This window comes from Pimephales promelas, chromosome 7, assembly GCF_988280905.1.
Source record: "Pimephales promelas chromosome 7, fPimPro1.hap1.1, whole genome shotgun sequence".
Classification (NCBI taxonomy): Eukaryota; Metazoa; Chordata; class Actinopteri; order Cypriniformes; family Leuciscidae; genus Pimephales; species Pimephales promelas.
Genome location: NC_142775.1, coordinates 34,525,452 through 34,542,927, shown reverse-complemented (window position 1 = coordinate 34,542,927; position 17,476 = coordinate 34,525,452). Strand labels below are relative to the sequence as shown.

Sequence of the window (17,476 nt, the reverse complement as noted above, 5' to 3'; positions counted from 1 at the left end):
TGACGCTTTAAGAAGTTCATAATAAGAGATCGCAAAACTAATCCATATGAGTAGAGCGGTTTAGTCCACATTTTCTGAACAGACTCGATCGCTTTATATGATGAACAGATTGAATTTTGGCTTTTGTTCACATACAGTGCTTAATGCGTGTTCGGGAAATGTCCCGCCCCTCCATATCTACGAGTTCTTGTGTAATTATGAATAAGGAAAGTGTCAATTTCATAGCAATTGGAACCCGATTCAGACCCTGACAATTACAAATATTTTGTAACGTTATTTCTTTCTGTACTATTTCAAATAAACGATGCATGCCTTTTCAACTTTCAATTTCACCAAAGAATCCTGAAAAGAATGTATCCGGATCTGGATCTGGATCCTGTAAAATATAACATTGCTCTTACTTAGAATTTTTTTTTGTTAACTTTACTTAATGTCCAATAATTTGTTGAACTTACTTAAAATTTCTTAGTAATCTGTAGTGTTTGCATGCTATGCCTTCGTTACTCAGGAAAAACCTTGTAAACGTTACTTGACTGGTTTGAGTACCATTTATATATATATATATATATATATATATATATATATATATATATATATATATATATACACTGTAAAAAAATATTGTTGGTTTAACTTAAAAAAAAGTAAGTAACCTGGGTTGGCTTAAAATTTTAAGTTGTAAGAACTGGAAAAAGTAAGTTAATGCAATGAAGGAGATTAATTTAATCATCAGAAACTCAAAATAATAAGTTATCTCAACTAAATAAATTATTATAAAGTTGATTTGACAAAAGAAAATATGTTGTGATAACAAATGTTGAAAATATTCTTTACAGTGTATATATATATATATAATTTTTTTTAAATTATTTAATTAATTGACTGTTACAATTTTTTTGCGGTCTCTTGTAAGTATAACCCCCATAACGATAGCAAATAAAATTGTAATGGTAAAATAAAGCCAAAAATAGAAAAAAACAAAGCAATTAATTTACTCATGCCGCAATGCACTCAGGGAGAACACTTCCTCAGATCGCAGTCAGAATTAAGTTGACAAAACTCAAATGGATTAAGTAAGAATAACTTGATGCAATTAAGGTATGTTTAATGAAATTTTGCCAATGAGTTTGCATAATAAAATTAAATAAACTGAACTAATTGGTTTTTACAATGTGAAGACTGGAGTATTGGCAGTTTTTACTGTATTTCTATCAAATAAAAGCAGCCTTTCAGGTCAAAATAAACTTCAATCAAAAACAATTGAACAATGCTTTAAAACTGCCACACAAAGCACAACAACTGGACTTTTGACTCTGAAATATGATTTTCTGTGTGAGAACCAGCCCTGGGCTACCGTATACGAATTATGATGCCAACTATAAACATTCATCTTCCTCTCGTGATATTGCATTTATCTAAACAAAATTCGATTTCATATCTTTAGGAGCGTTGAGTTTTCCGCCCTATTTGCTTAATAACAACCCAACACAATCTGATTAACACGCTCATTCACATACAGCCTAATTTAGAGCCGGTTAAAACACTTAAGAATGTTCTGCTGGGCAAATGCTGTGTGGTTTGGAGGAGGCAAGCACACAGGTCCTTGAAAAACAAAAGAGGAGGCTGGGTAGAGGAAGGCGACGGGCCCCTGTCAGAGCGCCTCTATTGTCAGTCAGGATGAGGGCAGTCATACTAATCCACGGCTCACTTCATCTCAATTAAGCCTTTGTGCTCTCCACTTGTTCCCGCACACAAGAGGCCTGTGACGCCCCTATCGCTGCGGCTCGCGTTCATAGGCCTATACACACTTGAACTCACAGACGGAACGCCTCCACCCCCCTTCCTTTGTCTCAAAGGTATTAACTAGCACAGGAAAAGAGGGGTTAATAGCCAGAACACTGCTTATGAGAATGTAATGATAGCTTAAGGAAATCAGCTTAAAGGACGTTAACCCTTATTATAAAACAGAGAGTTCTCTGATTGGATGAGGCATCATAAAATAGGGATAAAGGCACACTTGTAACTGGAAGTGAATGTTCATCCATTTTCATCATCAATCCATTTTTTTAAACCAGTATTCAGTAATATCAATAATAATAACAACAATATTAACAATAACTCTTAATGAATAATCATTAGTACTTTTAATAATAAACTAATTCAACTAATATAGTTTTTAAATAATAATATATGAACAATCAATGGTATAACAACAATAAACAATCATTAATAATATTATTTATAATAAATTGTTTGAATAAACTGTTTAAACCAGTTGTAATCATTAATACTACTACTACTACTACTACCACTAATAATAATAATAAATATAGCTGCAAACAGCTACAAGAACAAGGGAAAGGTACACTTTCATGACCAGAGAGGATGAGATTTGTTTGCATAGCATTCTGCAATACATTTGATGGAAATAATTGAATAACTGAAAATATTACACACAATTTTATAAAGTTTTACCGCACAGGACTTGAACCCACAGTCTCTGTCTGTCAGTCATCTCATTGCACCACTGGGGAGACATGCTTTCACACAGATGCCAAAGCTCTATAGTTCAAGTGAGATTGTATCAACTGTATGATTCTCAGAAAGACACCATGACTGGAACAGAAGCAACTTTTGCACCACTGTAGGTCTTGCAGGCAATGTGGAATTACAGATTGAGCATGAGAATGAGCACACAAAAACATTACTTAGCAAGTTAACCAGATTAGCATGGTAAGCTAACTTAATACTAATTATGGTTTAGGCTACTGATAGCTGAAGAGCCACATTAGAAAGATTGGTAAATGGTTAGCATGATAACCAATTAGCATGCCAAGCTAACTAACATAAGACCAAAAAACAAACAAACAAAGGCAAAATCAACTTTGGAAATATCATTCACGAACTGTAGCAAACATCAAAAATCCATTCAGTCATATCTGTGCGGCTTGGTCCAAAAATCATCCATACATTTTGGACAAAACTGAACAAAATTTGTAGGAGTAGCAGCAAAAAAGCAGTTTTTTAGTTAAAATATGACGGAAATGCACATTGATTGAAAATGACAAATGACACATTGTCAGAATTGGCATAAGCCAGGGAACGAAACGACAGACAACTAAATTTGGACAATGTTTTTGCAAAAATCATCATATCTCTTGAACACTAAGTGGCGCTGTGTTCAAACTTCAAATTGTTTAAAAGATATTGCAATTTATGACAATTCAAGCAGACTGATGGTTCGTCTTATACTGGCAAAATCGGTATCCTCGGATTCGGAATGACACAAGGAATACGTGGATCGTGATTTCTGACAAAAGTAATCAAGCGTTATGAGCAAAAATAGCAATTTTTCATACCAACAACTTGTGGAAAATGCAACCGATGACTCCTTTAACGAATGAGACCTTATTGTAAATTGCTTCAGTATATAAGTTAATGTATCATGAACATGAATTAACATCAAGTATAGGCCTTTATCTCAAATCAGTGCTGTAGAAAGTGGTTCATTCATTGTTAGTTTATGGTAGATAATGCATTAATGTTAACAAACTGAACATTACCGTGAAGTGTTGCCAATAAGTTTTAAACTATTATTATCCTTCTTTCTATTACTGCCTTTTTAAAACGCAATAATCATCTTGTGACTGTCTGTTACAATGATTTTAGCAAGGAGGAGTTTTCTTTCACAATAACGCAGTCTTGGTTATTGCTTTGGTAAACTATAGGACACATCTGAGCACAAATGGATCCTCGTGCAAGCCATCCCACATACAGAGTAACATCCATAATAGGCTATAGCGCATAGAAATCAGATGATAAAGAAAGCACATTCATTCATAACACCTCAAGGCAAGGGGATTTGTGCAGGGATGAAGCGAGGTTAGAGTGAGATCTCCTATTGTACTCTAACAGACATTAATCATAACGGAGGTCATGTCTGTCCTCTCCGCCCTGATCACAGCAGAGCGTCCCGTCTCATTATTCACTGAATCTGAGGCTGTTTGACACGCCACTGGTTTTGTAGTAGGTGTGTGTGCTTCATCAGTATTCCACCCCTCTCATCAACCATGGACATGAAACTAATCTTTTCCTTAATGCACTATTTCACGTTCTACCTGCCGCATGTCGTTTAATGAGAACGGTCCCTGATGGGATCAATGAAATGAATAAATTATCAAAAGGCAAACTCAAATAAAAGCCACAATAAATCTATAGGCTATAAACGGAACATCGTCAGGACGTCATGGTTTGTCTCCCTCGTGTGGTCATGTGATGAAGACCCAGTCTCCAACAGGTTCTTCATTAACAATTAATTACCATTTTTCATATTTGAGAAAAATAGTCATCAAAATCAAAAAAGGAATTCCCTGCTGCACACTTCTGCATCCAAACCAACTGATCTACTAAAAATGTATAAATATGATTAAATATAAGGCAAAAAGTATAAATGTACAAAGTTAAATAAATGTTACAATACAAATAATAAAAACAAATGTATGAATATAATTTTATTTCTTTACATTTAGCTTGTTTGTTTATTTAAATTTGAAGATTTTTAGATCAAAAGAAACATGAATACATTCCAAACGTTTGTGTGTGTGTGTGTGTGTGTAAACAATTATGCTATACAATGGGTTTTAAAGAATATCATTTATTTAAAAAAAAAATACGACTAACAGCTACACTTTCTCCTATTTGTACCACATAAAATGCACCTAAAAATGGAGTGCATGCGTTGCAAGCATTTATTGTTGCGTTTGCATATAATGCATAATACACTCTAAACAATTCTGGGTTGTTTTAACCCAAATTTGGTTAGAATATGGACAAACCCAAATGCTGGGTTAAAAATTTAATTTCAAATTTGAACCCAACTTCAACTTTCACTTTCAACTGTACATTTTTATAACTGCATTTTTAACCCAACATTTGGGCTTGTCCATATTTGACCCAAATTTGGGTTGAAACAACCCAGCATTTTTTAGAGTGTATATTATACTGTGTAGTTTTCAGATAAGAAAGCTAGTACTCCAACACAGCCTCAGAGATTCCATTGAGACAAAAAAGTAATAATAATAAAACATCACCACACATCATAAAACGGATAATCAACCGATAACTGACAACAACCAATAAAATAATCAATCTCCATCACCTCCCAGCTAAGTGTGATTTAGAAAGGTGCCACTAGGGGGCTGCAAACATTCAAGTTGGGACAGGCTGTAGTTCGCATTCCCCTGCCCTCCTGGGTGTAAATCTGACACTATCAACACAGGTCAGAATGAATCTCAGTTCACTCACAGCCAAAGAGAAAGTGAGTCGAGACCAATGTTCTTTTAGGAGCGACCCTAAAAAAATATCTCATCTCACTCTGACTACAGAAACACCCGGAAGGCAGAGCCAATATGAATGTGAGATGTACACAAGAGACCAAGTGACCCCTTCATGGATGCCAAAAATGACATAACAGTGCTAATTAATGTCATACCCACGTGTGTTGTGGAGTGAGCGACTCCACAAGTCAGCTGTGGACTAATATGACCCTAAATGAACAGGAAGTATTCCCCAAAATGGTAGTTTTTTTCTTTGTGTCAGTCATACATGAGTGGAAACTAAAGAGTTCAGCACTGTCAGAAAAAAAGGTACGAAAGCTGTCACTGGGGCGGTACCTTTTCAAAAAGTACACTTTTGTACCTAAAGGGTGCACATTGGTACAATATGCACCCTTTTGGTACAAAAGTGTACCTTTTTGAAAAGGTACCACCCCAGTGACAGCTTTCATACCTTTTTTTCTGACAGACATCATGTAAGCTGGTTTCTCCATTGATGGCCATTGAAAAAAAAAACCCAAAAAACAACAACATTCTGATGAAATGTTTTGCAAGCAATATACAAACTGTATGCAAGTACTTCATTGTTACAGTAGGTTGCCAGTATCATGATTTTTTTTTACAAACCATGACCAGAACTAGATAGAGGTCATATAATAGAGGTCTATGGTCACCACCTCAAAGAGCATGCACAGAGAAGTCCAAATGAAACATGATTTAATGACTCGTACATGCAAGTACACACTGATGGCCTAAGACACGAAACGAGCGGTTTGTGTGAGAAAACGAACAGTATTTATATCGTTTTTACCTCTTGTAACCACAGTCAAAGTCATCTGAGGGCACGGGCACTTTGTGGCTGTTTTAACAAGAGGTAAAAACGATATAAATACTGTTCGTTTTCTCACACAAACTGCTCGTTTCGTGTCTTAGGCCATCAATGTGTACTTACATTTACGAGTCATTAAAACACGTTTAATTTGGACTTCTCTGTGCATGTTCTTTGAGGTGGTGACCATAGACCTCTATTATATGACTGACAGACAAGAACGGTCTGACCTAAAAATATCAAAGTTGAAAATACTGCAGAAATAAAGACACCTACATATTGCAGGAAAATGCACATTTACACTTCTAAACTTTATAATTTGTTATCATTTGTATATATATTAAGTTATGGCCCTGGAGGTATACCTGATGCTCTCTTGAAGTAAGCTAAAACATACCAAAAATTAATTTCAAAGTGAACTATCCCTTTAATTAACGTGTGCTTTTTTCTTTAATATAATTTAAGGATTTGTAGGGTCACGCCGTTTAAAAACTGTGTAAACAACTCTTTTTTAATTTAAATTGTGATGATTTTATATATTTTAAAGCTGTGGGATAACATCCCCATAACAAACCAAAAAAAGAGCCTTTAAAATTTTAATAAAGTAAATATAACCGTTCAAAAGCCCATGCATCACTTTTGAGCTGATCGGGTCTTAATACAAACAAAACACACACCAACACGTGACCCGGGGGACAGTTTTTTTTTTATTGTGTTTGAGGGGATGTTACAGTGGTTGCTCATTTCAGCTGAGCTACAAAACGTTCAATGAGATCGCTCCATTACAAACTGACAAAGGTATAACAGATTCACAACAGCATGTACCACAGAACTGGAAATGAGTGTGGGTCTCATATAAATGACATCATTTCTAATAATCTACAGCTTGTTTTTTTTTTTTCTTTTTTTGTCGTTTTTCTTTGACTTCATACAGATAATGAATTAGGCTAAAATGCACCATAATATTTGGTTGACTTTAGGAACATTTTCCTTATTACATCACAAAATACATTTTTTTTTTTTATATCCCAAAGAAGCAAGACTTGCAAGTAGGCTTTTAAACAGAACTAAATCTACAGCTACAAAATTCTACTCCGGCAGCCTTTACACCTTGGCGGGTCCTGTCTGCGCTCCCAGTCCGTATCGGGTAAAAACACGGGGTAGAATCAGTATGACATTTACACAGAAGTCCGTATTGTAAAGGCTATAAAGATTTGTTGCACGTTGTAAAGTTGCCTCTCCTGGATCTTTACACTCCTGCGGGTGATGGAAACTGGGGCGGCGGAGGAGAAGAGTGTGGAAAGGAGGGATGGACAAAGGGGATTTGGGAAGAGGGGGGAGGGATGGGGGTGAGCGGGGTCTAGGTGTCAGCGGCCCGCCGTCTATGTGGCGTATCTCTTGGTCCACTGTCGAGCTATCCTGTCATGCTCTGCTCTGTTGGTCAGGTACTGAGTAGCTATGCTTCCCACCAGAGGATCCGCTGAGAGAAGAACAGAGAGGGGGGGAAAAAAAAAGTGAGACATTCTTATACCCAGGAGTCAACGAGAACACAGTCTTCTGAAAGATGCAGACAGGCGCTGGGAAGGACACAGAGAGAGAGAGTAGTGGGAAGAGAGTAAATGAAAGAGCTGTGTGGGTTTCAACAGTCACATCTGTCATGCGCTGACTCAGCTGACACAATGTCGGAGATGTTTGAGACAAACATGGTGACGTCTTTACAGAGGATTCCAAACTGTACTGAAAGGTCGGTGTTCCCTTAACCCTAAGACCTTAAACGAACATGACTAGACACGTAACGTTTAGTCATCAGCTTTAAATTCATTCGTAGAGAAATGTGATAACGCATGGTCAGAAGCGTCAGTTAGATGACGCCTTGGGATGCTATTAAAGGAGTAGTTCACTTTAAAAAAAACTTTTGCTGATAATTTACTCACCCCCATGTCATCCAAGATATCCATGTCATTCTTTCTTCAGTCGAAAAGAAGTTAAAGTTTTTGATGAAAATATTCCAGGATTTTTCTCCATATAATGGACTTCAATGGGAACCAAACGGTTCAAGGTCCAAAAGACAGTTTCAGTGCAAACTGCAAACTGTTCGAAGGGCTTTAAACGATTCCAGACGATGACTAAGGGTCTTATCAAGCGAAACGTTCGCTCATTTAAAAAAAAAAAAAAAAAAAAAAGTTTAAGTTTTATAAGCTCAAATGGTCACCTTGGTCACGTAAATCGTGTAAATCTCCAGTTCGAACTCGTTCATCAAAATGAAGAACCTTTTTTTGTGTCATTTGGTTCATTCAATGAATGAAATGAATGAGCTGACTCTGGAAAAGATTCATTCATTTTGATAAACGAGTTCGAACAGGAGAGTCACAAACGCACATCACAGAACAGAGCAAGGCGAAGATTTGAGCTTATAAAACTTAAACTTTGTTATTTATTTTTTATATGAGCGATCGTTTCGCTTGATAAGACCCTTATTCATCGTCTGGATTCGTTTAAAGCCCTTTGAACAGTTTGCAGTTTGCACTGAAACTGTCTTTTAGACCTTGAACTGTTTGGTTCCCATTGAAGTCCATTATATGGAGAAAAATCCTGGAATGTTTTCATCAAAAACCTTAATTTCTTTTCGACTGAAGAAAGAAAGACATGGATATCTTAGATGACATGGGGGTGAGTAAATTATCAGCAAAAGTTTTTTTAAAAGTGAACTACTCCTTTAACCAATTAGAACATTTTTCTGCTCAGCCTTGAGTTGCGGTACTCACCTGGATTGCAGTCTGTCAGCAGAGAACAGATGGAGAGCAGGACCTTCGAGATGGTCAGAGCTGGGCTCCAGTTATCCTTCAGTATGTCCAGGCAGATCACACCCTGACTGTTGATGTTGCAATGATAGATCCTCGTACGGAACGTGACCTGCGCAGGAGGAAACCGACACGGTCACAAAACAAGTCTAAAAAGGGATTATGTTAGCTCACCAGTCCAGAACCACGCTTTAATGCTCTGGATGCTTGTTATATAGGGGGGATCACAGCTTTCACTCTCATTAACGGCACTCTCAGAACCAGGGCTGAATCCTGAAAGCTATTGATCCATTGAGACAAGAGAGCCAAGCAAGCTTAACCTGACCCAGCTTCCCAACTGTGTCAGTAGCCCTTATCTAGAGTATTGACGACTTCTACAGGACCAGCGGGACACCGCTGACCGCAGTATTGTGGGACGGCCCGGATACGGGTCAAAGGGATATTCTGGGTCGCGCATTAGTCTGTTCCCTTAGCACATAAAGAGTGCTTCTTGTTTGTTGACTGCGTCTCACTCTGGCCCCCTGCAGCAAATACTAAGACGTCCGTCACATGATGCAGCATAAACAGAGCGACCAAAATAACCATGCCAGCCTTGCACAATGTGGGTATTGTATGAACACGGTGGTCTAGGAGTCCGACTCGGTCGAAAACACAGCCAGCGTGACACGGGCAGCCAGTGTCAGGCCTCACGGACAACGCTGGGAAACAAAACGAGAGAGAGTTCATGACGCTCCCCTATGAAGAGAACAACCTAGTGTTTTAACTTGTGTGCAGCTGTCTTTTTAGCCAAAGGTCTCATTTAGGCAGAGAAATACCTCGCACGCCTGAAAAAAATACTGATAGAATATTTTTTTCCCCCTAAACTAACATCATAAAGAGACAATAAAAAAAAAAAATCCCACACCAACATAGCTTGAAATAACATAATATTGACTGTTTTGGCCACTACTTCTTAGTGAGCCGCATTTAGGCAGAAATATAACACAACAGAAATGTTGAATGTAAATATACTTAGTATTTATATAAAAATAAATGTATATTGTTTTACATAAAATATTTACTATAGTTAGTGGAACACAGCCATGCACTTAATACATATACTTGTATATTCCTTTAAATATTAAGAAATTTACTTCATCCAATATTGTATTTGCTGAGTAATTCATCAATTAAGTTTTAAGAGGGCTAAATTTTTTAATTGTAGATTCAGTTTTAGAGTCAGTTCAGTGTAAATTGTTTAATTTTAATAATTCAGTGATTCCCAAACACAAGTTACTTCCTTTTTTTACTTTTAATTAAAAAACATCTATTTATAAACATATATTTACTGTTAATACATAGAGTTTGACGGTAACAGAATTGACAATTTAAAACTCTTTATCCAAAAACTCTGGCACTAATGAAATCATGATTAAAAGAATCACTGATAAATTCTGTTTTTTCTTTTAATATTGTGGTAACAATTTTGACGTTTTAGAAAATAACTCTTGGTGTAAGAACTTTTTAGATTTAAATATTTTCTCAGAGAGAGCACACACACACTTTTCAGTGCTTCAGATCTTATCAGTGAGGGAAAGTAACATCATTTCCAGTATTTACATAGTTGTGGGAGATAATTTCACCAATTTAAAGGAAAAGTATGGTACGGTAACAAATGACAAGATTTATGGACACATTATTATATGATAAAAGTTATTTTTAAACAATTTAAATGTTGTAGAATTAGGAAATTGACTATTTGGGGCTTTTATAAATAAAATATATGAAATATTACCAAAAGAAAAGTTAAATACAATATTTATTACACAATGATACATGATGGGAAAAAATACACAACTAATTTGGACAACAAGAAATCATGATTTTCATGATTTTTTTTTATTCAGCCATTTAAGACACTATTTACAGGAAATATATTGTTATGGCCTGTAACATCTTGTGATTCATGACAATGACTAAAAAAAGTTAACTTTTTTTTTCAAATTTAAAAAAAAAAAATTCAAAAAAAAAATTCAAAATATTCAAATAATTAAAAACATAACCATTTTTTAAAAAGCTGAAAGAAATAACTTGGACACCAAATGTTAATATATACGCTCTAAACAATGCTGAGTTGTTTTAACCCAAATTTGGGTAAAATATAGACAAACCCAAAGGATGGGTTAAAAATGTAATTTCACATTTTAACCCAACTTCAACTTTCAACTGTAAATTTTTTAATTGCATTTTGGGTTTTTCCATATTTGACTCAAATTTGGGTTGAAACAACCCAGCAATTTTTACAGTGTATATTATGCACACACACCACTGTTTTTTGTCATCTGATCAGTCAGATAATTTTATTTAAATGTTGAATCCATTTAAAAGTTAGGCATGATCAGATTTTTATTGAATGATCATTGATCACCCTTTTATGCTTATTCTATAATTAGCTAAGCGACAAAGTCAGCTATTTGTGTAAAGTAGACAGTCAGGTGGGGTTTTAGTAGACATTCTAACAGATAGAGAGAAATTAAATAAAAAAAGCTCTTTTTAAAAACACAACCAAACTACTCTGTAAACAACCCAATGCACAAGAGCCTTTATCCTACAGATCGAGTTTATCCATACTCTTATTTCTAGATAGACTTTTAGGAAGATACGTCGGTCTCTCTGTCTCCCAAACACAGACAGACATTCACAAAAGCACAGATTAGTGGACCATTAACCAAGCCACACCGTTCAGCGAGCGAGAGCAGGCAGCGATTTCACAGAGCACAGACCCTAAACCAACGTAGGCGAGATCGGCTCCCCCAAGTTACCCAGCGATTCATCTGCTGACAAAAGAATGAGGGCCAGTATCCACCGCAGAGGATGAGTCCTGTTTATAATTAGTGGATTAGAGCTTTTCATTGACTTGATCTGAACAAAGAGCCCACATCAGCCCATGAGCTTTATATAAACTTGTTGTTTACAGATGCCACTGACAGTTGAGATGAGGGCCAGACTGAGGCGAAGAAGAGCCACTCAAATTTTCACAAACATGCGTTTATAGCCCGAGCAGGAGTTAACCAGCTTCCCTGAACCACATTCACAACATTGCGGCATCGCGCTAGTTACCTTACGCTGGAAATAGCCGATGCTAGCCGATGCCGAAGGAGTATGTACAGCCACCCAGCACACAAAATAACAGACAAACACAATCGTTCGGCATCACATTATTCTTGAGGCATTTTTAACAGAGGTCAAACCTGTTCTGAATGATCTGTTACAGAGTGTCCTTGGTAGGCCTAATACATCTTAATTAAAGGCCACTGCTCTTTTGTGACCGACTATAGGCTAATAATAGCACACACAGATGGGTGTCGACTTGTGAAAAATGCATCTATTTTGTATTTTACTATAATAGTTGAATTGCTTTTTCCATTGCATATTACACTACTGGTCCAAAGTTTGGAATAATTCCATTATTTTTGTTGTTGAAATCATTCATTCATTCATTCAGCAAGGACACAATATTTCCATTTCAAATTCAAATAAATGCTGTTCATTTAACTTTCTATTTCTATTAAACTAAAAAATGTAATACAGTTTCCATAAAAACATCAAGCACAAAAAAGGGTTTTCAACATTGTTAATAACTGAGCACCAATAATAATCGAAGGACCACATCGAATATGATTAAATTATATAATGCTTAACACATCATTTACATTCATATAATGTTAGAAATGTCATGGGATTTAACTTTGATTTATGAATTTATAAGCTCAAGAACAGTATCAAATGGCTGATACAGCCGTTTTAAGCTCTGCCCCATATTCAAGAACAAATCTGAAGTATTAGTGCTTCTAAATACATTCAATCCATTTGATTTTGCATTTAGATTGAGAGCCTGTTGTGAACCCTAATGAGCTGCCTATGCAGGTTCTCAAACCATGATTATGCAGCCTTCTACGCCTTCTTTTGGCAAGTATTTCACGTGTCATACACTTATGAAGATCCATTTCAGTCAGGATTCTCCCTTAGAAAGCAACAGCCATATGTAGGCACTACACGCTAGACAGCATGATGGCTGCTCACTAGCTTTTGAAACCTGTACACGTGCCTGTACTTCTCAAGTGAGCTCAAAAACGTTGATTAGAGTTGTAAGAAAACTTTAGAGGAAGGTAGACCTATTAGAGCAGGATTGAGAATCCCCTGTTTTAAAGGTGCAGTAAGTGATTTCTGATAAACGCTGATGAAAGTGGATCAGACCGAGCACAACACACTTCTAGCCAATCAGCAGTAGGGGGCGTATACACAGGAGGCGGCAGGAGGGAGGTTTATGAGCGGGAGGGAGATATGAAGGCTGAGAGACATTACAATATATATCAGCCCATTCTCACCCCCAAGGCGTCACTTAACTGACGCCTTGGGAAGCATTTGGACATGCTTCAATATCTGACGCTTTAGGCGCCCTTTAGCGTCAGTAAGATGACGCCCTAGGATCGCGTGTACCCTACCCCCACCCCACACCTAAACCTAACCGCGTCCTCTAACAGACGCTTTCCTTTAGCGTCAGTTAGATGAGGCCGTAGGATCGCGTCATGTAAGTGACGCTAAAGGGCGCCTAAAACGTCAAATATTGAAGCATGGTCAAAGGTGACGCCTTGGGGTGAGAATGCGTATATATATATATATATATATATATATATAAGCTGACGTGTGGAAATATTTTGGCTTCGATGAAGTTGAAGGGGGAGAGGAGCTGGACAAGACCCACACCATTTGTAAGCTTTGTAGAATAAAACTATTTATATATTTGTATACATTTTTGACATTTGTGAATCGATTCAGAATCGTCCATGTCCGCATTGCGATGTATCCAAGAATCGATTTTTCCCCCAGCCCTACTTGTGTACTGTATGTTCATTTTTTGTTCTTTCTTGATGTTCGTTTGTCATCTTTGCTTTATTTTTCACAAAACTTTATTTTGCTTTATAAAGCTTGTTGCTTTCAAATATTAACAGTGTTCAAAAATGATTCTCAGAAATCACTTAATGCACCTTTAAATACCTAAAAATAATGAATAAAAAGGAAGAGAAGCTTCCATACTGTACCTTTGGTGGCTTGAAGGGGTAATCGGAAGAGAAGGTGATATCCAGAAAGAACACGCCCCCCTCATAGACTGAACCTGGAGGGCCCAAGATGGTGGATCTCCATTCATAGATATTGTCGCCCTTGGGTCCCGCACTGAAAAAACACAAACAAAGACCAATGTGATTTAGTATCATACATACAAGACTAAAATATCATCCGATATTTGGCCATTTTGAGAATACAGCACTGGTGATTGACAGAATCATCCCTTATGTCAGTTTCCATGTCTACCAACATACAAACGGATAATAATAAATGATAACATGTTATTAATCTAGTATTGACACCACAACAGGTGCAGCACAAAGGTGGCATGAATATATTTACACATGGACAACAATCGCAGGACACATTGAAAGGTGATCGTTCTTGGACACAGACAAAGAAAACGAGACGTGCACTGATTGAGAATGACACATTTAGGGTCACTCACATGTGGCATTGAACAATATTAATGAAATAAAATGGCGGGTTAATTCAATTTTTAAAAACAGCTATTAAAACAGTCATGAAACTGAAGTGGAGTTAGTATTTTCTGCCCTATTGTGACGTATTTCTGAGTAAAATAGTAGGGTTGGACTTGATTTTATCAATGGGGAATCTATTGGATGTTTGTGGAATGCTTTTGCAGTGATCTCATCTCATGTGAATGACAGATTCACGCCCTCACAAGATTTCTCAATTTTGATTCCACGGTGCTTTTGATTATATACTATTTGTATTGACAGGTCAGAGCAGAACTATGTTAGTACGACACAATCTTTAGACTGAAAACGCATCAGGGATTGTTATGAAATGCCCTAAAATCGGAGCAAATTATGTGGTGCCTAAAGAACAAGCCAAATGTCTGCAACCCATGTCATGGAGGTAAAGGGACAACCACACAAATATGGCTAATGGAGGAAAATACAGGCAATAAAGGAAAAAATAAAGGCCCACTCAGAGAGATGGTCTGCTGGAGAGACCTGCCTCTAATGGAGGAGACAGGTGAATGTATCAGGCACTTATCCCCGGCATCTATTGCTCAATTAGCATGTGATGAAACGCTCGTTTCTGCCAGCAAGTCACCAGCCTACACACACACTGGATATCCACTCATGCTTCAGAGCGAGAGAAGACGGCTGTCAAACCCAACTCGGCATAAAGCGGAGGGCCGAGAATAAGCGGGATTATAGCAAAGCGGAAAGATAATAGGAACGGACGGCGTGAAGAGTAAGAGAACAATTCGTTGGCACCATGTAGCTTACTTAATTCTTTGAGCCTGATAAATTATTCGGGACTCTCTCGCACCGCAGCAAGGGCGAAAAAATGCATTGAATGCAGCAGAGAGCAATAAATGGCAGATTAAGCAAAAACAACTTGCTACATAGATCATTTAACTGCACAAACACATGCGGGTTTGTCTTTGGCCATCGCTTATAGCCATAAAATCAACACATGACATTTAGAGAGGATTTAGATCACGTCAAAGTGAATCATATAACCGTAAAAAAAATGAGGGAGAGATGGAAAAATCTTTTTAACGCCTCTAAACATCAATCTGACAAGCCTTCAGTAAGGTGTTTGGTAAAAGCGAGGTGAGCTTCATGCCGGCGCGACGCTTTGCCCCGGTCCTGTCAGGGGTTTTCAGCATTACCGCAGAGCAACTAAATTCAGATGAAAGGAAATGTGCAATCTCACCATAAGGATGTGGAAAAACTACTTCATTTCATAATCGATTAGTCAATGGGTTGTCTGAAGCCTATAGTTGAAAAGCTGTCTTAAAAAACTGTTTTAAGTCCATCCAACCATAAACAGAAGCATTTCTTAAGCAGAGAGTAAAACTGCCTATAGTATACCATACAGCATTTTCCTGCAGGTTAGTCCTATATTCATTATAAGATATTAATATTAATATTGTTAATTCTGTTTTAAATTAAATGTTGTTGTTTTGAACTTTCTATTAATCCAAGAAACCTGAAAAAACTATCACTGTTTCCACAAAAAACATCAAGGGCATGTAATAGATAAGTTATTTTAAAATGCTATAATATTTCATATTATTACTGTTTTTTCATATTATTACTGTTGTCTTAGTGAGCATGAGACTTTTTTCAAAAACATTGGTAAAAATCATACCAACACAAACTTTTGAACAGTAGTGCATAGATTTTGTTGAAATAGAAAGTGAATCATGCAAATGAATTATTGAAACCTTCTTATGATTTACTGTATATAAGTGAGATAGGTGGGCCTGTTAAGATTTGAAGTCCCCCCTGAACACACAGCATCATTTCCCAATTGTAAAACTCATATTAACACATTTTGTGTTTTCCTATTTGATATGCAAAATTGTCTGACGACCAAATCTGGTGAAAATCTTGGGAAAGCTGCCGCATCTGTCAATTAATTTTTATCTGTTAACAAGCTGATCATGACCTCTTCAATATGGTGGATGCACAGACGTATCGCAGTAATGAGCATCTGCCGCTAATGTGGCTCTATATATTAACGTCTATGGTAAAGTGTCTGCCTGCCCTCTTGTTGCTGGACTGTGAAGATTTGAAGCAATTATGCTGACGTTGAAGAGCCACTCGTAACAGATTTAGCAAACTCTTAACAAGAACATAACAGTGGCAAATGATTGAAAAAAAGCCACTGTTAATAGCAGAACGAGTCCTCTAGACTCTAATGAATTCTTGGCAATCAAGTGGACAATCCTGTTTGTTGAGGCCAAGGCTGACACATGCTTCTCGGAAACACAATCACCTCCACATGGTTTCCAGAAAATACAAGAGATTCACATAGGAGATGACAAGTTAAAAGGCTCAAAACTACACAAATTATACAGAGTAAAATTAATGATATGGGATTTTTTCACAAAGCAGCAGAATATATCATAAATTCTATTTTAGAGTGCTAAATATGGCTAAGTTTAGTTATTAATGAAGATGGTAAATGCATTCTGAACTCTTTGTCTTCAATACAAAATTAAAACACTACATGAAAACAACTGTTTTTCCCCCCCAATTACACTGGTTTGTTTCAAATTAAACTAAAATACAGTTTAATGACTACAAATAACTAAAATATAAAGGCAACATATGTGTTACATAATATGTTATAAATCTACACTAATAAACCAAAAATAGAAAAAAACTAAAACTCACAATGACAGTGAAACATAATGCATTACCTAAAATAAAGGTCAAACTATTAAAAAATAAAATAAATAAATAAATAACTGGTCTGGGTGCAACCCTACAGAGCCCTTAATGGGACATGTAAAAAAAAAAAAGAGATCTAAGAAAAATATTCCCGCAAGAAACTTTTGCATTCACTCAACTTTTGGGTTCTCAGAAAAACTTTGTGCTTGCTCGAAAAACTCTTTTGTGGGAGTGCTTCTGGAAGTG

The 17,476-nt window shown here is 36.7% G+C and overlaps 1 protein-coding gene across 1 annotated transcript in view; it reads right to left on the bottom strand.

The window, feature by feature from the left end:
- Positions 1-7,099: 7,099 nt before the first annotated feature.
- The window catches only part of ube2e3 (ubiquitin-conjugating enzyme E2E 3 (UBC4/5 homolog, yeast)), a 44,372-nt gene continuing 33,995 nt past the window's right edge, over positions 7,100-17,476 (bottom strand). The window contains exons 4-6 of the mRNA XM_039683651.2: positions 14,045-14,177; positions 8,928-9,075; positions 7,100-7,642 (exon numbers count right to left, since the gene is read on the bottom strand). Of these exons, the coding sequence (XP_039539585.1) occupies positions 7,545-7,642; positions 8,928-9,075; positions 14,045-14,177 (379 nt within the window). The 3' untranslated portion in view covers positions 7,100-7,544. The remainder of the gene's footprint in view (positions 7,643-8,927; positions 9,076-14,044; positions 14,178-17,476) is intronic.